This window comes from Spermophilus citellus, assembly GCF_964194105.1.
Source record: "Spermophilus citellus genome assembly, chromosome: 4".
In the NCBI taxonomy this organism is placed as follows: Eukaryota; Metazoa; Chordata; class Mammalia; order Rodentia; family Sciuridae; genus Spermophilus; species Spermophilus citellus.
In genome coordinates this window covers 145120423-145147598 of record NC_138185.1, presented here as the reverse complement: position 1 = coordinate 145147598, position 27176 = coordinate 145120423, and the positions used below count along the sequence as shown (strand labels likewise).

The 27176-nt window shown below is 36.1% G+C and overlaps 1 protein-coding gene across 2 annotated transcripts in view; it reads left to right on the top strand.

The window, feature by feature from the left end:
* Positions 1-27176, top strand: part of AVEN (apoptosis and caspase activation inhibitor) — a 171329-nt gene that overhangs the window by 24964 nt on the left and 119189 nt on the right. For both annotated transcript variants that reach the window (XM_081288852.1, XM_081288851.1), the window contains exon 2: positions 7864-8041. In XM_081288852.1, coding sequence (XP_081144978.1) covers positions 7864-8041 — 178 coding nt within the window. The remainder of the gene's footprint in view (positions 1-7863; positions 8042-27176) is intronic.

The window sequence follows — 27176 nt, the reverse complement described above, 5'->3', positions numbered from 1 at the left end:
ATCACCTTAGGTTGGTTGTGGTGGTGCAGGCCTGTAATCCCGGCTACTCTTGAGCCTGAGGCAGGAGGATATCAAGTTTGAGGCCAGCCTTGGAAATTTAGTGAGATCCTATTGCAAAAGTAAAATGAATGGGTGGGGGTGTAACTCAGTGGTGGAGTGCTTCGTGGTGAGACCTAACTCACTGAACCCTGTGTTCAGTGCCCAGTACCTGGGTGGGGACTGAGGAATGACCTTAAGAGGTAGCAATTAGGTTATTGGTCAATGAGGGTGCATTTTTAAAGCTTAATAATATTTAAAAATTTGAAGTAGGATAAATATAATTTTCCAGTTCACATTGTAGCATTTTTGGTTTAATGTGTTTGATGTCAGTATTTAATCTCTGATACTAAGTTTTGGTGACTTTCTGTTGGAGGGTTTCCTTAATTGTGTTCTAGTTTCTTTCCTATATGTTCCCTTCTATGATGTAATTTACATTTTGTAAGGAACTTAAAATGTTGTTGAATGTTGAAGCCTTATTGGGCTTGATGAGGCCCTTTGCTTCAGAAGAAGTAAACAGGGACCTCCAGAAGCGAGATTCTTGAGTTGAAAAAACCTTTCATGGGATCTCTTGTCTGTTATGTCTCAGTGATTTCCCATATTCTTTTGGCTTATCTGAGGACTCTTGGGGATAAAGATCATCTTTAAATATTCTTTTGGCAGACTTGCCTTTTTAAATTTTTTTTGAGTACTGGGGTTTGAACTCGGGGGCACTCGACAACTGAGCCACATTTCCAACTACTTTTTTGTATCTTAGAGACAGGATCTCACTGAGTTGCTTAGTGCCTTGCTGTTGCTGAGGCTGGTTTGACACTCTCAATCCTCCTCTCTCAGCCTCCCAAGCAGCTGGGATTACAGGCATGCACCACTATGCCCGGCCAGACTTGCCTTTTTGAAAGAAAAAGTAAGATATTTAATGCATCATGCTGCCAAAATGTGGTGTTCATAGGCTGGCCAGTTAACCTAAACAGATTGTAATGGAAAATTAATGGAAAATATTGTAAGTTAAACGGGACAGCAGCTTCAGTGAGTGTATTTTTTTGTTGATTCTCTTGTACTTGTGGTTCCTTTTGTGTATTCATTATTGAAAGATTGGGGGGTGGGTGGATGTTTGCAATCTCCAGCTGTTACTGTTGAATTATCCATTTTCCCTTCAACTGTCAGTTTTTGCTTCACATATTGCAGGGATCTGTTAACATATTTATATGTTCATAAGTGTTATATTGTTCTGACCCTTTTATTTTTATATAATGTCTTTTATAACAATGTATGTCTTTAAGTCTATGTTGTCTGACATTTTATAGTCACTCCTGCTCTTTTGGTTACTGTTTGCATAGAATAACTTTCCATCCTTTTATTTTACTGATATTTTTATTTTTGACTCTAAAATGTCTCTTGTGGAGAGCATATCATCAAATGTTGTTTAATCCATTCTGCCAGTTTTGGCCTTTTAGTTTGAATTGTTTATTCACATTTAATGTTATTGATATTGTTGAATTTTTTTTTTTTTTTTTTTTTTTTTTTGGTACTGGGGATTGAACCCAGGGGTGCTTAACCACTAAGCCACATCCTTAGAGATGGGATCTTGCTAGTTGCTTAGGGATTTGCTAAGTTGCTGAAACTGACTTTGAACTCTATCCTCCTGCCTCAGCCTCCTGAGCCTCTGGGATAACAGGCATGGGCCACCATACCCAGCTTCCATTTTATTTTTGTTTTCTCTAATTCTCATGGATACTTTATTTCTTGATTAATCCTTTACTGCCTTTTTATACTAAACAAATATATATTTTTAATCCTTTATTTTACTTATTTAATTTTATGTGGTGCTAAGGCTGGAACCCAGCACCTTGCTAGATGAGCACTCTACCGCTGAGCCACAACCCCAGCCCCCTAAACAAATATTTTTAATGTAACATTTTAATTTTAATTCAGTTAATGATTTTCCCCCTCTTGAGTAATTTCTGTAAGCTTACCATATATATATATTATATATATATATATATAATATATATATAAAATTATTGAAATCTGCTTCAGATTTATACTAACTTAATTCCTGTGATATATAGAAATATCACACTATGTAGCTGTTACCCTGTTCCCTTTCACCATTTCTATTATACTTTCTACACCTATGTTACAAAACCATTGTTTTAATTACTATTTTATGATTTTTCTTTTTAAAGAAGGAGAGGAGCATATATTTATAGCTTTTGTTAGCCATTTGTTTTATCAGATTATATCCTATGTCTAGTTCTCCTCACTCCTATTTGAGCTCCCTTCTGGAGTCATTTCCTTAGTCTAATATGGTTTTGTACTGTTACTGGCAAAGAGATTTCTGTATGATGTTGGCCCAGCAATATAGTTGCACGCAGATTGTTTGACAATTGCTTTTAAAATCTGTTAAGGGAGGAGAGGGAAAAATATGCATTTATATTGTCTTTGATGGTTATTTATCACCTTTTCTGGCACTTTTTTTCCCCCTCCATTTGGATCCGAGTTGCTGTTTAGAATAAGTTGTTTTCAGCCTTGTGATTTTAGGTTAGTATATTTCGTAAAGTGGGTCTGTTACAACTAATCTTTTTAGTTTTTATCTGGGAATGCCTTTGTTTTGCCTTCATTTTGCAAGGTAGCTTGATTTAGGATTCTTGGTTAACAGTTTTCTGTCAGCACTTTGAATATGTCACAGCATTGCCTTTTGGCCTCTATTGTTTCTGATAAGAAGTCAGCCATCAGTCTTTTTTGGGTTGCTTTGTAATGATCATTTTCTCCTAATACTTCTTTTTTTCTTTTCTTTTTTCTCCTCCTAATAAATTTTCTTCTTGGTTTGCAGAATTTTTATTCTGTTTCTATAGATCTCATTGTGTTTATACTACTTGGGAGTTTGTTGGTTATGTACATTAAGATTTTTCATCAACTTTGGGAAATTTTTTAGCCATTATGTTTCAAAATATTTTTATTCCTGTTGTGTGTTGAATTTTTCCATGAAAACTGTGATACAGTGAATTCCTAATTCCCAGATTCTGTGAATGTAGTTTTATTTGGAAGTAGGTTCTTTACAGATAAAATCAAGATAAGATGAAGTCCTACTGGACTAAGATGAACGCTAGTCCATTATGACTGGTGTCCTCATAAGACGAGAACAAGGTGTGCACATGCACACAGAAGAGAAAATTCCATGTGAAAATACTTAGTAGAGATTGGAGTGATGGGTCTGTAAACCAACAGAGGCCTGGGATTGCTGGCAGTCTCCAGAAGTTAGCAGAGAGTCATGGAGCAGGTTCCTTCTAGAAGGAACCAACTCTGCAAACACCTGGATTTCAGACTTCAAGCCTTCAGAACATGAGAAAAAATTTGTTTTAAACTACCTAGTTTGTGATATTTTGTTAAGAAAGCCCTAGGAAACGAATATAGATTTTGGTATTGGGAAGTGGGGTGCTGATGTAACCTATACCATAAAATGTGGAAGTGATTTTGGAATTGTATAAATGGGTAGTGGCTGGAAGAATTCTGAAATACATGATATAAGAAGCCTAAATTGCCTTGAAGAGATTGTTGACAGAAATATGGACATCAAAGGTGATTCTGGGTAGGTCTCAGATAGAAATGAGGAACATAGCATTGGACAATGGGGGAAAAAGCAAGCCATTTTAAAAGAGACCTTGGCTGAGTTATGTTCTGATGTACAGTGTTTGTGTGTAGAGGGTTTTTGACTCTCCTACGAATGAAATAGTTATTATGTCATTCACTATTATTGGAAAATTGATTATCTAGTCTTATCTTTCTTTTTGTTCTTTTTTTGACTATCTGTTGATTTTTTTTTTAATGACATTTCCTAAAATGACCTAGGAAGTGATAAGACTTTTTTTTTTTTTTTTTTTGGTACTTGGAATTAAACCCAGGGGCACTTTACCACTGAGCTACTTCCCCAATCCATTTTTTTTTTTTTTTAAATTTGAGACAGGGTCTCACTAAGTTTTTAGGGCCTTGCCAAGTCTCTTAGGCTGGCCTTGAACTCTTGATCCCCTGACAACCTCCCAAGTTGCTGGGATTACAGGTGTACCCCACCACACCTGGCCAAAAGAAGTGGTAAGACAAAAAATTTATACTTGACTAGCTATGCTGGTAAGTAGTTTGATAAAGAAGGTTATAATTATTGATTATGGTTACATTTTAAGATCTTTGTGAATTTAATGGGTTTGAATCTCATTGACTTAGATGATTGAATATAGGCTGTAGTTCTTTATGGTAATGTAGTGCTTTCTTCAGTAGAATTTTAGAGTAGCCTTTTGTTTGGTTTGTAGGCTCAGAGACTGATCACCTATATATGAGTATACACAGATGCCAGATTCTGTGTTCTTGTCCTGGCTTTCCTTTCTTGAGTTTTAGATTATTGTCATCTCTGCCTAGTCATCTATGGAATAATTTTTTCCACCTCTATTCTGTAGGGTAGTTGAAGTTTGAAGTCAAATTGACCCTTGCCTATTAGAAGAACTGCAAAACATTAAATTATCCTTTCTGGTTGAGAATCTCAATTTGTTCTAAATGGATTTTTTTTTTTTTTTTCTGGTGCCATTGGACAAGATAATAGCTCAACAGTAATTTGATCATATAATAGATTTTTCCCTTGTTAACCTAATTGGCTTACTGTTACTTTATGAACACTGCAACCAGTGACCCGTGCCCAGGTATGAAATGTTAAAGTGAAAATTACCATACTCATTTCAAAATGATGTTAACATAAAAGCAATGCCTTTTATATTTAGTTTTCACATTACTTTCATCAGTATTTTCTCATTTTCTCTGTCCTTTCCCTCCATTTTGAGGCTTGGCATATTTTAATTTTGTTCTAGATCTTTGCATAATGAAATCTCTTGGAAATTCTATGGTGTACCTTTCTCTAACTTATAACTACTTCTAAATTCTGTTTTATTACTTATTAGTAATCTCTTTGATGGAGACCTAATAACAACTCTGTGTTTGCATTTGGGTGGGGGTAATGAGATCCTTGTTTAGGGATTCTTCTAATTTGGGGATTAGTGAGTCATTCATCTGCATGAGGTCCAGGCTATTATAAACACTTAGTAAGTATTAAATGATGGTAATGGCAGGGCCATTAATCCTATCTAGGTCTCCTGCCTTCCATTTTAGTGCTTGTTTCACTGCAGCAGTGGTTCCTAGGGTGTTTCAGATCATAATTTGCTTTCAGATCAAGATAATTATTTTGCCCAGGTGTCCATTTTTGCCATGTGTCATAGCTCTGTTTAGAGGTTTTGGACTAAGCGGAGAAGCCTCCCTGAGCTTTATTTACCCAGTGGGACAACAAAAAAATATTGGATTTTCCCAGATTAAGCCCTATCAGTATTTTCAGCTCTAGTTCTATCCCCTAAATTCTCATCAGTTATAAAGCTGTTTTTTTTTTTTTTTTTCCGCCTAATGTTCCTGGTACTTGAAATTTATACAGCAGATGCCATTTAATCATATATTTTTATTCCATGAGCATCTTCTGGTTCTCAGAATTTTCAGAAATGGCAGGAAACCTTTAGGTTTTATACTATCTTTGCAGTCCCTAGATGATGATATAGATTGCCATTTTCTTGTTTGGACAGGAGGCTGATAATACTTAAGGGCTGAAAGTGTTCTTGAAAGGCCAATTAATCCATAGTTTCATGAAAGCTTATGAAATTTGAATGGGGGGGGGACTATTGACTAGTGTTAAATTTGTTGGGTGAATGCTTAATGGGTAACTAGACATTTAAAGGACCAAAATGACACCATACAGAATTTCGTAGATGCAAGAAAGAAGATAGATCTGAGCAGTGTATGGATCAGACTTTATTACCCAAACCCTTTGGGCAATCCGTGTTACTTAGGTTGGTGTAGCTATTATCTGTCATCTGATGTAATGTGGCAGAAGGTTCAGAACATCATCTATGATGTGTTTTAGCCTAAAATTATTTAACTAGACTCTATTGAGCTTTAGATTTTTAAAGATTAGTTTATAGGTAATAATGGAGATTTAAAAAAGTCTTGTCAATAACACCATAAAGTAGTAGTTGAACAGGAGATTTTTTTCCACACTGTATCTGGCCTGTCAGTGAATCAATGTCATAGAAATGGGGATTGTGCTAGATTCAAAGAGCCTTGGGGATGAGCAATCAGATATAATGCATAATTGTGAATTGAGTTACGTGGCTGGAAAAACAAGCTGTAAAGAATTTTGGGGGGTTTGAAAATAGTCTGGATGTTATATGAAATGAAATTTATTGACATGGAGAGGTGGAGAATATAGATTTCTAATAAATCTGGTGACCAAAAAGTTTATATAAATATAAGAGAAAAAGATCTGGAAATATGTGCCCTAAGGTTTTTGGTGCTTTGGGTGTTGGGAATGCAAGGCTTTTTAGTTTTGCTTCTCTTCCCCTCATAATTAAATGAACATGACTTATTTCTGTGTTTAAAAACAATATGAAACCTCAAGCTTATGCTAATCTGTTCTGTATAGATGGGTTGCTTTAATATTTCTCGAGTTTTTTTTTAACTTAATAAGGATTTTACAATCTTTGGGAAACTTATTTGAATTGTGCCTTTAGGTTTCATGTGCACTTCTTTTTAAAAAATTGTGTTGTGGAAAATTTCAAACACACAAAAGTACGTACAACAATAGTATAATTAATTTCCATGTGTCCATTATCCTCGTTTGGCAATGATCAATCGTGGAGTTTTTCATTTCTACTTGCTATTCTTCCTACCCACAATTTTGAAGCAAATTCCAAGTGCCATATCTTTTCATCCATAGTTTAACACCAAACAAATAATAAAATTACTAGTATATACTTTTTTTTTTTTTAAAAGAGAGAGTGGGGGGGGGAAGAGAGAGAGAGAGAGAGAATTTTAATATTTATTTTTTAGTTTTCGGCGGACACAACATCTTTGTTTGTATGTGGTGCTGAGGATCGAACCCGGGCCGTACGCATGCCAGGCGAGCGCGCTACCGCTTGAGCCACATCCCCAGCCCCGACTAGTATATACTTAATGTAATTGATTATCAAGTCATTGTTCACATTGCCCCAGTTGTCTCTGGTTAGATTGCTTACAGATGAGTTCCTGATGTCACAACTGCTTGTGTCCACTGCACCCTAATCCTTTTGTTTGCAGTGCTGGGATGGAACCCAGAGCTTGTATATGCCGATAAACCTCTACCACTGAGCTCTACATCTCCAGCCCATGAAACTCTTTTAATCTATAGATTTCAATCCTCTCCCCCACTGTTTTTTCCCTTGAAATTTATTTGTCAATGAAACTGGGCCCGTTCTATTCAAGGATTTCTCATAATCTGCATTTTTTTTTTTAAACATGTTCTCTTAACCAGATTCTCAAGACTGGAAACTTCTCTAGAATTTATCTGAGCAGGGTTTCCATTTAAAGTTTATAAAACATATTTATTATGACATGTTTGTAAAATTTGTAAATTGAAAGAATTGATTTCTATCCTAAAGTCCTTTGAGTTGAAGACTCTTACAGCCTTGATTATTTCAACTAGATGAAACAGCTGTTGAGATATGACATAGGGATAGGTTTTAGAGGGACCAGTTACACAAATGTTCACGCAATAACTTGCCATATTTCCTTTTCAATGCTTACTAAAAAGTTTACCCTGAATATAATGGGGTTTGTTGAAAATGTTATTTAATATCCTCTGACAGTTTGGTTTATACATTTACTCTTTATTGTGATACCTGTGTATTTTTTAAAAAAATTATTTTTTAAAAATACTACTGAGGTCAAGCTTTCCCCTGTTTATTGATTTGTCTCTAATGATTGCAGGTTGAAGATGACAGTGATACAGAAACCTCTAGAGAAGAAAACTACGAACAGGGAAATTATTCTAGAAGAAAGATCATCTCTAACTGGGATCGATATCAAGATACTGAAAAAGAAATCAATAATGAAAGTGGAGAATCACAGAGGGGGACAGATTTTAGTGTCCTCTTGAGCTCTGCAGGTATGAATTACACTTGACTAGTCCTATAGTAGTTGCATAGGCATTTTTTTGTTGTTGTTGCTTTTTAAATTGTACTTTTATAACTAGTAGTTCATCCTTCTTTCTTTGGATTTTGAATTCAAGTAAAGGAGTGTTTCTAATAGTTTGCAAGGGGGAAAATGATGTGTAAATGGAAGTCAGGGTTTACATGTACTGATGTAGAATGACTAAAATCTCTGAGATGGATGAAATACTTTATGTAAGTGGAAAATGCTGACCCTTTCTGTGGCTAAATTTGGTGTCTCAGGAAAAATAAGTTTTCTCTTTGATTTTAGAAAAATCAGTACTTACAGTTTCTAGGATATATGTTTTTTTTTCTCTTTTGTAGCCTGAAGTATGCATATTAAGTGGATATGTATATAGTAGAGCCCCTGAACACCAGAACCTTCTTTTTTGTGTTGGATCATCTTCTCTATCAATAATATCAATCCATCCCTTCCATGATTAGCTGTTATCAAAGAGACTGAAGAATAGTAATAGGAAATAGTGGAGGAGGGTTGGGAGTTGCTACTCCCTACTAGGATATGACAAGACAATTTCAAGGATAAATTGAGGAGCGATTAGTGGTTGTCCCATGCTGAGGGGTAAAGGTGAATTGGCTATAAAAGGGTAATATGAGGGACCCTTGTGATGGAGTGTGGTTTAGTATCTTGATTGGGTTGGCAGATACACAAACCTATAAAAGTGATAAAATTGTGTAGAACTTGCACACAAATATATGCACAAATGAGTATGAATAATACTGGGCAATCTGAATAAGATTGGCAAATCATATCAATGTTCTTGTGTGTCTATCCTGGTTGTGATATTATACTGTAGTTTTGCAAAATGTTAGCATAGGTAGAATTGGGTAAAGTGTACAAGATATCTCTGAATTATTTTGTTCCAACAACATGTGAATAATTGCAATAGAAATCTATTTCCAGGTTAAAATATTTAAAGGTTGCAAATGTGGGGAGAGAAATGAAATGGAAATATTTCAGTTTGTTTTGAATTCTTTCTTCCCCACAACTCTGTGCTGCGGTTGAGTTCTTCCTTATTTTCGTATGTTGTTTTTGAATACCATTGCCAGACCAAGAATAGTAATTTGATGCATCCTTTACCAAGATTAAAGGAATGAACTTCTGAGTAGGAAAAGAATTGGTAGAATATTAAATTGTGAGTCAAAACTGTAAGATTGATTCTGGTGTCATTGATAGGTGATGCACAAAGGAATAGATTTTCAGATGGCATTCAACTCATTGACTATTCAAGTACTGGTAACCCTAAGCAATTTCACCAAATGAGTACTTTGCTCTTATTACCTGAATTTTGGTCAATTATGGGTTTATAAGCTCCTTTATTCAAGGTGGGAGAAAGGGAATAGGCATAAAATGTGGCTGATTAGTTTCAGTTTTTATAAACCATTTGGCCAAAAGATCCAGGAGGAGAAAATTAAAGTAATGCAATGAAATCATGCACTATATGTGGATTTAATGCAATCAATTGTATAGTCAATAGTTGGAGAATATCTGGCAACAAGAGATACTTTGTAAATGTTTGAATGCAGTTAAACATTCTTGTCTAACCCAGTAGGCATGCCCTTTAGTTAATGATTTTGGTTGGTTATTTTAGCATTTTATTGATGTAACTTAAAATTTGGCACATGGTTTAAGTCTATTTTTCTTGTCTCTGATTTCTTCTCAAATGGCTTGTTTATTTGTGGTTATTTTCTTGGGAGATTGAAATTGTCATATTTTTTTTTAAAAAATTTATATTTTGTAGTTGGACACAATAACTTTATTTTATTAAATGTGGTACTGAGCATCAAACCCAGGGCCTTGCAGGTGCGAGGTAAGTACTCTAACCGCTGAGCGATAACCCTAGCCCCGAAATTGTCATATTTTTTGCTATGCACTTATATTTCTTCTCTCTGCTGCTGATTTCTTGATTTCTTCTCACCATAGCATAATCCTAATAACTGCCATGCTCTTTGTATGTGTTTCAGTACAACTATATTCTCTTTTGAGAGGTAGAGTTCATTCTCTGATCATAAAATATTAAGTATCCTCTAGATAGGCTTAACCACATTCCTTAGAATGATTCTGATTTTTAGTATACTATATTACTTGTGTAAATAAAGATACAACTCATAAAAATACTGCTGGTTTCTTAGGTGCACATATCATAAACTTTTTCAGATATTATCAAACTCTTCTCCAAAATAGAGATGAACTAGAATTCCTAGTGGTCCCCATCCCTGCCAACATGTAGAACTGTAAACTTTTAAATTGCAACCAAATAATTGCATGATACCTAATTGTGGCCTATTTAACAAATATTTAAGTGCCCACTGTTTCATGGTATTGTCTCTGAGGCTAGGGATATGGCAGTGAACAGAACAGACAAAATCACCTATCTTGTGGATGGAGTCACACAATAAGGAAAAGGGAAGTATCTACAATGTTCAATAGTAATTGCTTAGGATAGAAATACAGTGGGGAGGGGCTCTTATCATTCTATAAGGAGTGGCTAGGGAAGGTCTTACTAAGAAGATGATAGTTGAATAAAGACTTGAGGAAGTTGAGGGAAGAAGCATTAAGGATATTTGCTGAAGGAAAGTTCCAAACAAATATAGCAAAGTTCCAAGACATTGAGATGGGAGTATAGGAATAGCAAAGAAGGCCAGTATACAGAAACAAAGTGAGCAAGGAGGCAAAGGGATCAGAAGGACATCATGTGGGCAGATCATGTGGAGACTTGTAGATGGTGGCTTTGACAACAAGTGAGATGAGAAACATTGGAGGTTTGGAGAGAGGGATATAGCCAGCTCGTATTTTAACAGGATTACTCTGTCATAGTGGAATGAACTAAAGACAGGCAAGGGGTTGGGGAGCAGGTGGAGCAGGTAGACCAGTTAGGTTATTGCAATAATGTAGGCAAGCAATGGTAGCAGGTAGGGCCAGGATGGTAACAGTGAAATATAGTTGAAATATGGTGAAATATGGTCGAGTTCTGTATCTGTGTTGAGGGATGAGCAGAAAGGACTTGTGGAAGTGGGATATGAAGGGAAAAACAAACAAACAAAAAACAACAAAAAACACTTGTAAGGATAATGCCAGGTTTTTGGTCCAAACAGCCAGAAGAAGGGAGTTACCATTAACTGAGATGGGTAAACTATAGGAGGTGTTTGGTGTTGCATATGTTAAAATCGAGATGCCAGTTGGATGTATGTCAAAATTTCCGTAAGAAATAAGTGGCATGCTTACTATAATTAGATGGTTCCTCAGGTAAAATTCCTTCTATAAAGATGTGGGTAATACAGTGTCAGGAGGGCAGGTAGCAGCAGAGATGTTACCGGAACTTTGAAGGAGAGATTCATATCGGGTTTACCTTGAGAAGATTAATATCATCTTTGGTCAGGAGACACAACCAGCCAAGACCACCCCCCTGAGATTAGGGTCAGAGTGGCACCCTATTATTATTATTATTTTTTTTTTGCCAATCTCTTTCTAAGGCTTCCATAAGCCTAACCTACGAGAAGCCAGAAAACAGTTGTTGTTGTGATTGATATATTATATATATAATACCTCCTGGGGCAGATCAGGATGGAGAAAGGCAGAGGGTAAATTTGGAGTGGCAAAGTAGAAGAAACCCAGCGCAACATCCAGTAGAAGACATATGAAACAGGCTGTTCGGTGAAGGTATCTGGAGCTCAGGATTGAGGTTTGGGGGATGCCAGCCTGTGGATGATGTTGGACATTATGAAAATATATAAGACGACTTAGAGAATTACTGTAAGTAGAGTATCCCTTATCCAGAATGCTTGGGACCAGACTGTTTCAGATTTTGGAATAATTGCATATACATAATGAGAGATCTTGGGTATGAAACTCAAGTCTAAACATGAAATTGATTTGTTTCATATGCATCTTACATAGCTTAAAGATAATTTTATACAAAATTTATAGTGCACCTGGCATTTTGGCTGAGACCTGTTACATGAGGTCAGGTGTGGAATGTTTTACTGAGGCATTGTTGGTATTCCAGAAGTTTTGGATTTTTGGATTAAGAATGTTCAACCTGTACCTAAAAAAGTGGGTGAGGCCTGGGCACCTCTGTGTGTTGAGCTTAAAGAAATGAGAAAAAAAAAAAAAAAAAAAAAAAACCCAAAACCAAGGGAGACTGAACATGAATAATAGAAGGAAAAATCAGAGTGTAGCATCCTCAGGTGTTTTGGAGAAGAAAAGTATTTGTTTCAAATGCAGCTGACAAAACCAAGAATTGACCATTGAATTTGTCATTGGTTGCTGCTGATCTTTACAAGTGCAGTTTTGTTGGAGTGGTGGGATGTGTTTTTATTTTTGAATTTAAAAAGGCTATAGGAGGAGAGTCATGTGAGACAGCAAATCAAGAAGTTCTTAATTTTAAGGAGTTTTGTTGTAAAGGAAGGGGGAATAAGGGATCCATGGGAAAAGCAAGTCGATACCTTTTTTAAAAAGTAGGAGAAATAATTACGTATTATTGACCCAGATAAAAATGAATAGGAATAATGTGGGGAGGGTGAGAATTGCTGGATCTGGTCTTTACTGGACAGGAGGTGACAGGATCTGGAGCCCAGGTGGACATATTGCACACTGCTAGCATCAGCTGTAATGGGAAGGGCAGAGCATGTGAACATGCCTGCTGGTGGGTGGGTAGAGGTGATGGCGGCTTGAGGATGTTCTCTCCTAATTGCTTTCATTTTCTTTGTGAAATAAAAAGTGGTGGCGGCGGGGAGGAAATATTAGAAGTGTGACGTGAGAGAATAGAAGGTAAGAAAGCAGGGAGTGAATGAAACAGGAAAATACAATTTGGTGTCTGGATGGTAATAGGTGCCCACTGAGGCTGGTATTGATGAATTTAAAGTAGGACAGGTGTATTTCTCCCCCCATTCACATTCTGCTGTGTGTGGTGCAGGCAGAGGGATGAGAGAAGGATTTAATCATGATGGTAGTTTAACCAAGCAAATGCAGGGAAATGAGAGCGGGAAAAAGGGTGATTAGAATGAGTGACATTAGTGAAGGCATGAGGTGAGGGCAGTAAAGGCAGATGAATGGACTATGGATTCTTCTGGGCAGGATGGTTGCCCTCCAGGGAGTATGAGTTGCAAAGGTGGGAAGTGGTGGTTGTAGACCAGAGTGCTTGTTTTGGGTTTGTTGGTGAGTGGTTGTAGATGACAGCAGTGATAGTCTAGCATGGGTGTACCTGGCTTTGAGATGGTGTGGGGGACCTGGTCATTGCAGATTTTAATTTGCAATTCCTTAAGTGCTGCTACGATTGAACATATTTGTATTTGCTATTCTTGCTTTCTTCTCTGTGAACCATCTGCTCTCATTTTTGGATCATTTGTCTAATTTTTTGACTCATAAATTTAAAAAATGTTCTTGATACTTACCTTTTGATGTTTGTGTTTACAGATATCTTCTTCCACATATTTTATGTGGGCTTTTTTGGGATAGTTTTAAATTTTCATGTAATTTATCAATTTTCTCGTTGTTTATGCTGTTTTATGCCTTGAGAAATTCATCCTTTCTCCAAGATCACAAAGTTGTTGTGTTTTCTCCTTAAAGTTCAACTTTTGCTTTAGTTTTTTGAAGTGTTAAAATTTATCAGTTACTACATTCTTTTATAACCATTTTATATTGGTAGAATGAAGTATCATAATTTCTATGTATTTTAACCTTCTAAAGAGTATATAACCTTTTGGATTCCCTTTTCTGTTTTTTTAGTTCTTAATATATAATTTATCTACTGAGTTCCAAAGTAGCTGAAATTAGAAGCAGTGTATCACCCTTGAAAATGTTGGGTTTTAATAGGAAACATTTGAGTTTAGCTCTGATCTTTCTTTTTTAAAAAATATTTATTATTATTTTTAGTTGTAGTTGGACACAATACCTTTATTTTAATTATTTTATATGTGGTGCTGAGGATCAAACCCAGGACCTTGCGTGTTCGAGGCAAGTGCTCTACCGCTGAGTCACTACCCCAACCCACTCTGATCTTTCTTTTGACAGTACGGTTTATAAGGAGCCCAGGCCTCTAAGAGAAGCAAATCTGGATTTGAATTCTAATCTGGCATGCTTTGATCTAACCTTAAACAATACCATCCCTGCAGAAAGCAAGAACAGGAGGAAGTGACAGTGATCGATTTGGTTATGCCAGCATCTTCCCTCAAATTACCGTTGATTTTAGTTTGGCTTAACATGTAAACATAACACCTGGATTTAGTGTTGATCTGAAATTTTTTTGTTTATAGAAATTTAATTATCTGTATTCAGTAAAGCCAAAGCTTATTTTTTTTTTTAAATTCTTGAGTTCTTGGTATCCAACAGAATGCCTATATCTTCATTCTTCTGAAAAATGAAAATCCTTGATATACTACCACTGACTGCAATCTCCATGGAATATCAGTGTTGCTGTGAATCCACGTGTTTTAAAAAGTTGGTCTTAGGTTAGGTCGTAATGTTTATTCCTCCCCCACTGTGGTTGTTTCCATCTGGGGAATTGTTCCATCTCTTTTCTCCCTCATCTCAATGTCTGCCATGTGCCCTGAAGGAAGACCATTGCCATTACTGATGTGTAATCCAGACTTGGTTCCATAGACGAGGGCTCTGTTTTAGACTATTCTTATTTTTTATTTCAAGACGGGTCTCACTAGGTTGCCAGAGCTGGCTTTGAATTTGCAATCCTCCCACATTAGCCTCCCAGGTAGCTAGGATTATAGTCATGTACCACCATGCTCAGCTCTGGACTATATTTGATTTATTTTTTGCCAGAATTAGCTGGATTGCGTATGCCCTGTTGTCCAATTCTCAAATGTCATTTCTAATACAGACCTTTTGTCAGCTAGCCACACCTAGCTGAACGTGTGGCTTCCAAGTAGGATTTCCATGTAGCTGCAAGTTTTTGAAGACTCATTATTAAGGAATGAGTTTCTGTCCACCCAGTTAATGTTTGCATATGTTAGCATATGAACTTTGGAAGATAGTTTGCCATTTTTTTAGTAAAGTTGAGAATCTAGCATTTTTTTTTTTTTTTTTTTTTTTACTTCTGTACAACATAAGAATACAGCCTGAAATTATCACAAAAGCATGGAATACAACCTACTCCAATTCAGTCCCCAGCACTTCCCCCTAACCCTCCTCTCTTCCCTCCATTCCACCCATCCCTTTTCAATCCATTGAAAGTTTGTTTTTTAGGTTAGTGTCCTGTGGATATATCTGATGCTGAGACCCACTATACCACATCCATGTATGTACATACATAAGTTTGGTCAGATTCATTCATCTGCTCTACTGATCTTTCCTCTATTTTGATGAAATTTCCTCTTTCCTTTTTTTTTTTTTTTAAATTACCCTTCCCACCCCCCATTTTGGGTTAGCTTCCACATACTAGGGAAAAGATTCTATCTCTGACTTTTTGGGATTGGCTTATTTCACTTAGCATGATAGTCTCCATTTCCATCCGTTTATCAACAAATGCCATAATGTCATTCCTTTTTTATGACTAATATTCCATTTCTCTCTCTCTCTCTCTCTCTCTCTCTCTCTCTGTAAATATAAATATCACATCTTTTTTATCCATTCATCTGTTGAAGGGCACCTAGATTGGCTCCATAGCTTGACTAGTGTGAATTGTGCTGCTGTAAATATTGATGTGGCTGCGTCACTGTACTGTGCTGGTTTTAAATCCAAGGAGTAGAATAGCTGGGTCACATGGTGGTTCCATTCCTAGTGTTTTTTTTTTTTTTTTTTTGGAGAAATCTCCATACTGCTTTCCGGAGTGGTTGCACTACTTTACAATCCACCAACAATGTATGGGTGTTCCTTTTTCTCCCACATCCTTGCCTACGTTTACTATTTGTGTTCTTGATGATTGCCATTTAGACTAGAGTGAGATGGAATATGAATGTAAGTTTGATTTGTATTTCCCTAATTGCTAGAGATGTTGAACATTTTTTTTCATATATTTGTTGACCATTTGTGTCTGTTCTTTTGCCTATTTATTAATTGGGTTATTTATTTTTTGGTGTTAAGTTTTTTTTTTTTTTGGAGTTAATTGTATATTCTGGGTATTAATAGCCTGTACAAAACAGAAGGATCCAGCACTTCTAACCTTGGCAGGTTGTTAGAGAAATTTTAGCACACAGATGTGAATGTTTGTAACTGTATTGCTTAGAAAAGTCTCATATGTAAGCAACTCAGATATTCATTAATATTGGAATGAATATACAGATAAGTGGATGAATCTCTCAAGCATCATGGGATAAAAGAAATATTAGCCATGGAATTCCTCGGTATGATTCTTATAGAAAGTTCAAATACAGGGGAAAAAAGTAAACTTTATTTAGGGATTCCTTAATGATAAAATGAGAATCAGGGAAATGATTATTGCAAAAATCAGGATTGTGGCATCTATGGGGAGATCAGGGGTAATGACTAGGGAGGGGCATACAGCATGTGGTGGAGGGCAGGTGCTTTTTTTTTTTAATATATCTTTATCTTTATTTTTATGTGGTGCTGAGGATTAAACCCAGGGTCTCTCACATTCTAGGCAAGCACTCTACTGCTGAGCCACAACCCCAGCCCTAAAGTGTTTATTAAAAAAAATATTTTTTAGTTGTTAATGGACATTTATTTTATGTTATTTTACTTATATGTTAATTTCAGTGCCTCACACATGCTAGGCTAGCGCTCTACCTCTAAGCTACAACCCTAGCCTGAGGGCAGGTACTTCTGTGATGTTGGCGGTATTCTATTTCTTGGCCCTGGTAATGGTTATTATGCTTGTTTAACAATTATTTTTAAAATAGTTCATAAGTATTATCCATTTAAATTTTTTTAACAGATCCTCTATAATAAGCATTCCTTTCTAGCAGTCTTTAACTGGTACCATGTAGGTACTGGCTGCTTCAAGTTCCAGCCACGCGTGGTGGTATCTTTGTTTTTAATTTATGGATCTTAGAGAAGGGAATGGTTTGTTCAAAGTCTTTAGCTGCTACTCTTTCTGTAAGACTCTTAAACAGGTAATCGTGCCTCACTTTTGTTTTTGAACAGTGTTCTTACAGTTCCCTAATATCACTTGCCTTTAGGCATCAACAGCAGGTCTTTAAACAAGTTTTCCTGCCCCCAACACTTTTTCTGCCTAAATGGTGAATTGTTAATTCATGTCATAGGCAATGTCTGTTCAAGATGCCAGAGAACCTGAGTTAGAACAGTATTTACAGTGTGAGCAGAATGCATTGGAGCAAGCATAGGGGATCCTTGTGCAAGTTTATAAGCTATTTATTTTTAAGTGGAACAAATACAAATGATTATAGAGTTTGGTTAGTACCGTTGTCTATATATTTTCACTTAAAGCAATTCATATAATGTAACTTGATGAAAAAGTTAATGTAGATTTAAATTGTAGTGCTATTTGATTTTTACCCCCTATCTGTGGCTGTGAGCCAGAAATTAAACTGGAAGGGAAAGAAAGGATGTCACTGTAGCAGCCTGTACTCATAAACCTTGAACTGTTGCTTCCCATGAGGCAGGAGGACAGTTTTATTTACCTTCATTGATTTGGTTCATTTTTTTCTTTTTAAATCTAATGTTTGTAAATTGAGACTGTATATTAGTACTATCTATATAAATATTTTTAAATTACAAAGGTAATTTAGTAAGGGATTTTCTCCTTGGCATATGAATCTTCTGAAATAACACACATTAAAAAAGTTTAATTTGGATAACCCTCCCAAATTTCCATAACAAAACAATCCTTTCTTTCTTGCAGTTGAATATTGAAGTGGGCCAAATTATTTAAAGAATATACTTGTAGTTGTAGTGGACACAGTACCTTTATTTATTTTTATGTGGTGCTGAGGATTGAACCAGTGCCTCCCATGTGCTAGGTGAGCTACCACTGAGCTACGACTCTAGCCCTCAAGTGGGCCAAATTTGATTTTCTTTTAAAAGCTCACAAAGATAAGGGCAGCTGAAATACATGGAATTTTTTTGCTCAACCACAGGTCCCAAGCACCTTTGTGTGTTCTGTTGTTTGGGTGCTGCTGCTTTGTTGGTTTTTACTGTCCAGATGTACCATTCTCATCATGTTCCTTTCTGTCAAATTTCATTTTCTTGTCCTGAAACTATACCTACTACTTAGCAGACTTGGTCTGGGAAATGTTATTTCCTTTAAATCTGTGACCTTTTGGTTCCTGTTTGTTTAGGGATTCTTGTTGATTCTTCATGAGTTATTTTTTTTCTCCATGAATTTTTGCAATCTTCTTTTCCTACCTTTCCTCCTAGTACTGGATAATATGTTAGGCCATAAAATAAGTCTTAACAATTTTAAAAAGATTGAAGTCAGGTCTTCTTCAGTACACTGGTATGTGAAACAAGATCAGTAGTGAGGGATCATGGAAAGTTAACAAATATGTATAAATTAAACAGTATACTTCTGAACAGATATTGGGTCAAAGAAGAAATTCAAGAGGAATTTAAATGTCTTGAGACAAATGAAAATACAACACCCCCAAACTTAGGGAATGCAGCAAAAGCACTTCTAAGAGGGAAGTTTGTAGCGGTAAACACCTACATCAATAAATAAAGATTTCAAAAGCTAATGTTACCTCTCAAGGAATGAGAAAAAGTGCAAACTAACCCAAAGGAAACAATAAAGATCAGAGCAAAAATGAATGCAATGAACTAGGAAAGCAATAGAAGATATCTACAGAGTTTATAGTTAGTTTTTTTTAAATCTCAGCAAATTGACAGTCTTGGGTAGATAGAAAAAAAGATAATCAGAAATGAAAGACATTATAACTGATAACAAATGGAAAGAATCATAACACTATTATGAGTCATTATATACTAATAAATTGGGACAAACTAGGAGAGATTCATAAGATGTATAACTTACCAACACTGAATGATAAAGAAATTGGAAATCTGAATAGACCAATAAGGAAAAGGGAGATCAAGTTAGTAATTAAGTCTTTCATCAAAAACCCAGGAAAGATAGTATCATAGCTGAATTCTTCCAATCATTTAAACTCTTCCAGAAAATTCAAGAGAAAGGAATATCTCCAAACTAATTTTACAAGGTCAGTATTACCTAATCCCCAAACCAGATAAATAACTAAAAGAAAAAAGTATTATAAGCCAATATTACTGAAGAATATGCAGAAACCCTTAACAAAATGCTAGCAAATTGTTTTCAACAATGCAATTGTCCTTTATTCCATGTGAGGAATTGGTTCTAGAATCCCTCTTGAATACCAAAATCTGCGGATGCTCTAATTCCTTACATAAAATGGTATAGAATTTGTATATAGCCTAAGTATATCTTCCCATATACTTTTAAACTTTTTTGCAGTGCTGGAGATTGAACCCAGCCAGGGTCTTGCACATGCTAGCCAAGTAGTCTACCACTGAGTTACAGCTTTATCCCTTTTCCATATACTTTAAATCATTTCTAAATTACTAGTAAAACCTGACTGTAAGTGCTGTATAAATAGTGATGACATTATATTGTTTAGGGAATAATGTGGGAAAAATTCTGTGTTCAGTACAGATACAACTGAAGATATTTTTTAATCTGTGGATGTAGAACTCATAAATAAGGGGCCAGCTGTACACTAAAAGATCATTTATTAAGATCAAGTAGAATTTATTCCTGGGATGTAAGATTGGTTCAGTGTATGAAAATCAATTGGTTTATTATATTCACAGAATGAAGGACAAAAATCATATGATCATCTAAAGGATGCAGAAAAAATCATTTGACAAAATTCATAATTTATGATTAAAAACTTTCAACAAGTTAGATGTAGAAGGAATGTTTCTCAATACAATTAAGGCTATATATGATAATCCCACAGCTCAGTGATGAAAAGTTAAAGGCTTTTTGTTTAAGATCAAGAAAAAATGAAGATATCCCTCTTACCACTTTTGTTCAACATATTACTAGAAGTCCTAGTCAGAGCAATCAGACAAGAAAAAGCAATAAAAGGCATTCAAATAGAAAAGGATGAAGTGGAGTTGTCTGTTTCCTGAAGAAATTCTAAAGATGCCACCAAAAAAGCTGTTAGAACAGATTAAAAAAAAAACAATAGTTTCAGGATACAATATAAATATAAAAATAAGTAGTGTTTCTATACATTGACAATTTCTAGAAAAAGAAATTAAGCCCATTTACAATAACATTAAAAAAATACTGCTGGGCACAGTGGTGCATGCCAACACCAGCAGCTTGGTAGGCTGAGGCAGGAGGATTGTGAGTTCAAAGCCAGCCTCAGCAATGTAGCGAGGCTCTAAGTAATTCAGCAAAACCCTGTCTCTAGATAAAAAACAAAAAAGGTCAGGGATGTTGCTCAGTGGTTAAGCACCTCTGTGTTCAATCCCTGGTACCAACGAAACAAAACAACAAAAAGAAATGTGGGAGTAAGCTTAACTATAGAAGTGAAAGATCTGTATACAGAAAACTATAAATTAGAAATATATCCCATGTTCCTGTATTGGTAGAATAAATATTAAGATATCCATTAATACCCAAAGCAATCTGCATTTTTTTAAAATCTCAGCAAATTGACAGTCTTAGGTAGATAGAAAAAGGATAATCAGAATTCCAACGGCATTTTTCAGAGGAAGCAATCCTAAAATTTGTATGAAACTACAAAAAATTCCCCTCAAAACAATCTTGACCCAAAAGAACAAAACTGGAGGCATCACACTACTGGATTTCAAAATATATTTCAAAGTTACAACAATCAAAACAACATGTATAAAAACATATCTATCAATGGCTTAGGATAGAGAGCCAGAAATAAACCCATGCATACACAGTGATTGAATTAATTATTATTATTATTTTTTTTGGTGCTGGGGATCAAACTCAGGGCCTCATGCATGCTAGCTAAGTGCTCTATCACTGAACTATCCCTATTCCTCGTAAACAGATTTTAAAAAATTTTAAAGTTGTAGATGGACACAATACCTTTAATTTTTTTTTTTTTTTAAAGAGAGAGTGAGAGAGGAGGGAGAGAGAGAGAGAGAGAGAGAGAATTTTTAATATTTATTTTTTAGTTCTCGGCAGACACAACATCTTTGTTGGTATGTGGTGCTGAGGATCGAACCGGGGCCGCACGCATGCCAGGCGAGCGCGCTACCACTTGAGCCACATCCCCAGCACCCTTTAATTTTTTTTTTTATGTGGTACTGAGGATCAAACCTAGTGCCTCACACATGCTAGGCAAGTGCTCTACCTGAGCTACAACCTCAGCCCAGTCAACTTTGATTAAGGTGCCAAGGACACACAATGAGGAAAGGACAGTCTCTTCAATAAATGGCATTGGGAAAACAGGATATTCACATATAAAAGAATGAAAATAGACTTATTTCACATACAATAATAAACTCAAATGGATTAAAAAATTAAAGACTTAACTATAAAACTACTAGAAGAAAACACAGGAGAAAAACTGACATTGATCTGGGTAGAGTTTCTTGCATATGATTCCAGAAACATAGACAGTGAAAACAAAAATAGACAAACTGAATTGCATCAAAATAAAACTCTTTGCACAGAAGAGAAACTAATCAATAGATTGAAAAGAACTGCAGATTAGGAGAACATATTTGCAAATCATACTTTGGTTAAGGGGTGAATATCCAAAATGTATATAGAACTCAAGCTACTCAGTAATAGGAAAAACGTATTAAAAAATGCTCAAAGGAATTGAACAAACATTTCCTCAAATGATGGCATACAAATGGCCAACAGATATGTGAAACAATGCTTAACTACTTTAATCGTCAGAGAAATGTGAAATAAAATCACAATGAGATATTTGCTCATATCTGTGTTTTCAAAGAGATAAAAAATATGTGTTGGTAATATGGAAAAGAGGGAACCTCTATATACTGCTGGTGGTGTTGTGAGTTAGTGCAGCTACTGAAAAACAGGCTCTTAAAAAACAAAACAGAATTACCATATGATCTAGCAGTCCCTCTTCTCTGTATATAATTGAAGTCAGTTTGCTGAAGACATATCTGTACTCCTGTGTTTATTGTAGTGTAATTCATGATAGCCAAGTTATGGAAATGACCTATGTCCATCATTGGATAAATCATTTAAAAAATGTTGTATGTACACATGATGAGATGCTATTTAGTTTTAACAAAACCAGTAAATTTTGTCATTCACAACATGAGGAACCTAGAAGACACTGTTAAGTGAAATAAGTGAGGCACAAAGAACCGAATGCTGTATTATCCCTCTTATATGTGGAATCTAGGATGCTGAACTAGTAGACTGTGGTTACAGAGGAAGGGAAAGGAGAGACATTGGCTGATGTGTATAAAGCCAGTTACATAGGAGGAATGAGTTCTGTGTTCTATTGCACAACATGTTACTATAGTTAATAATAATGCTCATTTCAAAAGAGGCAAAAGATTTAAAATGTTCTCAGCACAAAGAAATGATAAATACTTGAGGTGGTATATATTCTGATTTAATCATTTCACAATGTATCATATATCAACCTCACATTGTGTCCTACAAATGTATACAGTTGTTGTCAGAATGAAATAGAACTTAAGAAAATAAACTAAGCTGAGAAATGAAATCATTTTCTTAAAAAAATCACATATCTAATAGGTAGCAGAGGGAGGATTCAAATTTAGTGTGCTTGGGTTCAAAGTTGCTATATTTTTCCTACTTGATATTATTCATTAAAATCTACTTATATTCTACATCACTGAGAGATACATTCTTGGTTTGTTTCTGCAAAAAGTTTTATTGTTTACACCTGGTCTGCAACTTGGACAAGGATTTGCGGTTGGTTAAAGAAGCTGCCTTTGGACTTGAGGCAGAAATTGGGGCAGAAGTCTTGAGACTTGTGAGTGCAGCCAGGCCTCAGTTCATGGCACTGGGAGGCCCCTGCTTGTGTTTAAGGGTGATGAATTTTTTGAGGAGGCCTTGTCTAGTCCTCCCCGGGCTGGCCTGCAGGGATTGGTCAGGAGCTGTCCTGGATGTGTTTCACCTCATTGTGTAGGAAGTGTTTGTTTAGGAAGTCATAAGGATGGGGTTGTGTGTGGTCAGAACCCAGGGTGTGCAGATCCTTAGGACCTGGTTCAGGGTTTTCTCTGGGGCCAGGACAGCTTTTTAGTCACCTGGGGTGTGATCCCACTCATTTTGGGATAGCTTCTGCATGCAGAGCTGGTTTTGAATTTTCAGGCTTGTTGGCACTCTTATTCACCAACTTGTGAAAGAACCAGTCTCTGCTTTCTGGGAGCACCCTGTTGCAGCTGAAATAGAAGCCTGGAGAGGTGTGGGAGGAGGTTCACAGAGACACATTGACTGGGCAGGCAACAGCAACCACAACCTATATGGAACAATTGTGGTACATCTGGGTATTCTTGGTTGGTTTTGGACAAGGTGCTAAACACACACAGTGTGCACACAAAGTTAGCAAATCTGAGAAGAAAGTGTGGGCAAGGAGATGGTCCCAATGGCTGAGCTAGAGAGGTTAGAGGGTGATTATGGGTTGGGGACATCCCTAGGTCTGCAGGTCTGCTACATTGCAACACTATTCAAGCAAGAGACTGTTTGTGTATTGCCTGTGCTTTTTTTTTTTTTTTTTTTTTTGTTGTTGTTGTTGTTGTTAAAAGAAAAATCACCAATACCACAAACTAACATAAATTTATCAGATAAAAAATCTTTCAGATGTACCCCTTCAAATTGAAAGGTGACATGCTCAAAAGAAGAAACATAAGGGATATGATCTTATATATTTTTAATGTCATTGTTATACCTGAACTGGAATGGAAGGAATACCTTCACATGATTTGTTGTAAGAATACATTGTTCCCCAAATTTTCAATGACCTAAGAATGGAATTGATGCTAATTAAATGTCACTGTATACTGCCTAACTTATTGATGTAGAATATATACGTACATCCCCCCAAAAGGGAGGATGCCAGCATCTTGCTATTCATAATCTGGTGAGAATTTTTTTTTGGCATCAGGCATTGAATCCAAGGGTGCTTAACTTCATCCCCAGCTCCTCTTGTTTTGAGTCAGGGTCTTGCTAAGTTGCTTAGGGCTCACAAAGTTCCTGAGGCTGGCTTTGAACTTGTGATCCGCCTGCCTCAGCCTCCTGAGTCGCTGGAATTAACAGGTGTGTGCCACTGTACCAGCTTGGTAAGAATTCTTATAAAAAATTAAATATATATCTTATTTGTTTACTTGGCCTTGTGAAAGGAACCTGACAGCCTTGTGATCATTTTATCCTTAAATATTGCATTTTATGAATTGCCTTTGAATGGAAATATCCAATCTTTAATAAAGGTAGTACTGGTCTTTTAAAATCATGAAGTTAAAGTAGACAATTTACTATGGCTTTAGTATTTACCTTTAACTTGTAGTTAATCTTCTATCTTGGTTTATATAAAGAGTTTAATTTTTATGAAAATTGACAATGAAGTATGAGATTATTATGAATAATCTTTTTTTTGGGTACCATATATTGAACCCAGGGGCACTTAACCATTGAACCACATCTCCAGACCTTTTAAAAATATATACGTTTATAATTTTATTTAGAGATAGGGTCTTGATTAGTTGCTTAGAGCCTTGCTAAGTTGCTGAGGTTGGCTTTGAATTTGTGATCCTCCTGCCTCAGTCTCCCAAACTGCTAGGATTACAGGCATTTGCCACTACACTGAGCATTGTAAATAATCTTGAATAACATAAATTAACTTAGTATGACTCTAAATTTATTATGATGAATTTCTCTCTGTGGTAGGAATTTTATGATATGAGTCATACCTATCAGAGAGATGGTCAGGCACCTGGGCTTCGTGGCATGTGGCTGTTCAGGGAACTGTAGAAACTTTGTTTTAGAATCCTGGGAGATAATTTTTTTATTGAACATTTCTTGAACTTCTATTATTGAACATTTCCTAGAGATTAAGGGAATGAAGATTAAAGAGATTAAGTGGTCACAAAATTAGGAGTGGTAGTCTTTGACTTCAAATTCAGGATTTCTAGCTGGTAGTCACTTAACAAATGCTAAGGAGCTTGGTGTATCTTACTGGGTGCTGGAGGTGCTGTGTTTACAGCATACTTCCTCCCTGCCTTTGAGACTATTGTTGGGAGAATGAATCTGTCCACCATGGGCCTGAGCTTTCCAAGTGTTCTTGCTTGGTTATGTCAAGAATGAAAGTTCCTGACTGCTCTTTGGGGTTGTTTTTTACCATTCTGTTTTCAGCAAGCAGTCCCAAGGGGTGAGAGATGAGATAATGCTCCCCCAAGCAAACAGAGGGTTTGTGTTCACTTATTGTGAGGGTATTAAGTCCCCTAAGCTCAGTGTTCCCTTTTCTATAACTTAATGCACAACATTTGTGATATTTATGATGGACTCTTTGAATTACCTCTCTGGGACTGACGGGGCATGAGGAATCAGTGGAAATAAACATGGAGTTTGACAACTGCTTTTGCTATGAATTATAAAATCCTTTGTCTCTGACCCAGGTGAATCATGTCTTCTACCAGAATCCACAAAACAGTAACAGACTAACTTATAGATGAAGCAAAATCCAGACCCTGCATAATTTTTGGCAAATATCACTTATGAGGTGATACAGATGAGGAGAATGACAAATACAGTTCAATGTGGCAGGCACCGAGTGCTGTAGGGCTGCTGAAGAGCATACTTTGTTCAGTTTGGTATAATAGTCAGGAAGGTTTTTCTCAGTCCATTTCTCATGAACTAATATCAGATTGTATATCTACTGAGTGTAGAGCTTTGTATCCTGAGTGTATGGTACAGTATATGGTTCCTGATTATGAAGCTTGCTGAATGAATAAATAAACTATTATTTGAGGCTGTTGGTGTGACTTGCTGAATCAAAGTCCATTGAGCTTGTGCAATGGCATGCACCTGTAGTCCTGGCTAATTTGGGGGGCTGACACAGGTGAATCACTTGAGGCTAGGAGTTCAATGCCAGCCAGGGCAACATAGTAAAATTCCCATTAAAAAAAAAAAGTTCATGTGTTTTCTATTAATGTTCATTTCCTTTTTTAAACCTGAAGTTGTGGGAAGATAAATTTTCAGTGAAAAAACAACTGACCTAGTTAGTAGCCTAGCATGAATCTATTCCAACAGATGAGGAAAGTGGTAACTTTGTAGAACATCTTGTATGTAGATTAACTTAATAGTGACATTAAGCCTCAATTACTTATTTAAAAAACTTTTTACTAATAGTTTTAGATTTCTCAGAGCTGCAAAGGCAGTACAGAAAGTTCCCATGTATCCTTACCCAGCTTCCTCTATTATAGTGTTTATATAGCCATGCTACCTGTATCATAATTAAGAAATCAACATTGTTGTACATCTTATTTGAGTTTCTCCCATTTTTTCCACTGATATCCTTTTTCCTTTCCAACTCCAGTTTCCATGTTGCCTGTATTCATGACTTAGTCTCCTTTAATTTGTGCCAGTTTCTCACTCTGTTTGAATTGGACATTTTTGAATAGTGCAAAGGTGTATTATGGAATGCCTCTCAATTTGGCTTTTTATGATATTCTATCATGATCACATTGTGATTCTGGGGAGTAATATCACCAAAATGATGTGCCTTTCTTTCTGGATCATGCCCATAAACATATGATATGGACATGACTTATCAATGATGATGTTAACATGTTAATCAAGTGAGCAAAGTTATCTGTTATGTATCCCCACTATAAGTTTTCTGGTTTTTTTTTTAAATTTTTAATATTTATTTTTTAGTTTTTGGCAGACACAACATCTTTGTATGTGGTGCTGAGGATCGAACCTGGGCCACAGGTATGCTAGGCGAGCACGCTACCGCTTGAGCCACATTCCCAGCCCGAGTTTTCTGTTTTTTTAAAAAATATTTTTAGTTGTAGATGGACACAATACCTTTATTTTATTTATTTTTATGTGGTGCTGAGGATCGAACCCAGTGCCTCATACATGCTAGGCAAGAGCTCTACCACTGAGCTACAACCCCAAGTTCTTCTATTTTTCTTTTTTCCTTTTGTTCACTAGAGGTGAGTTGCTA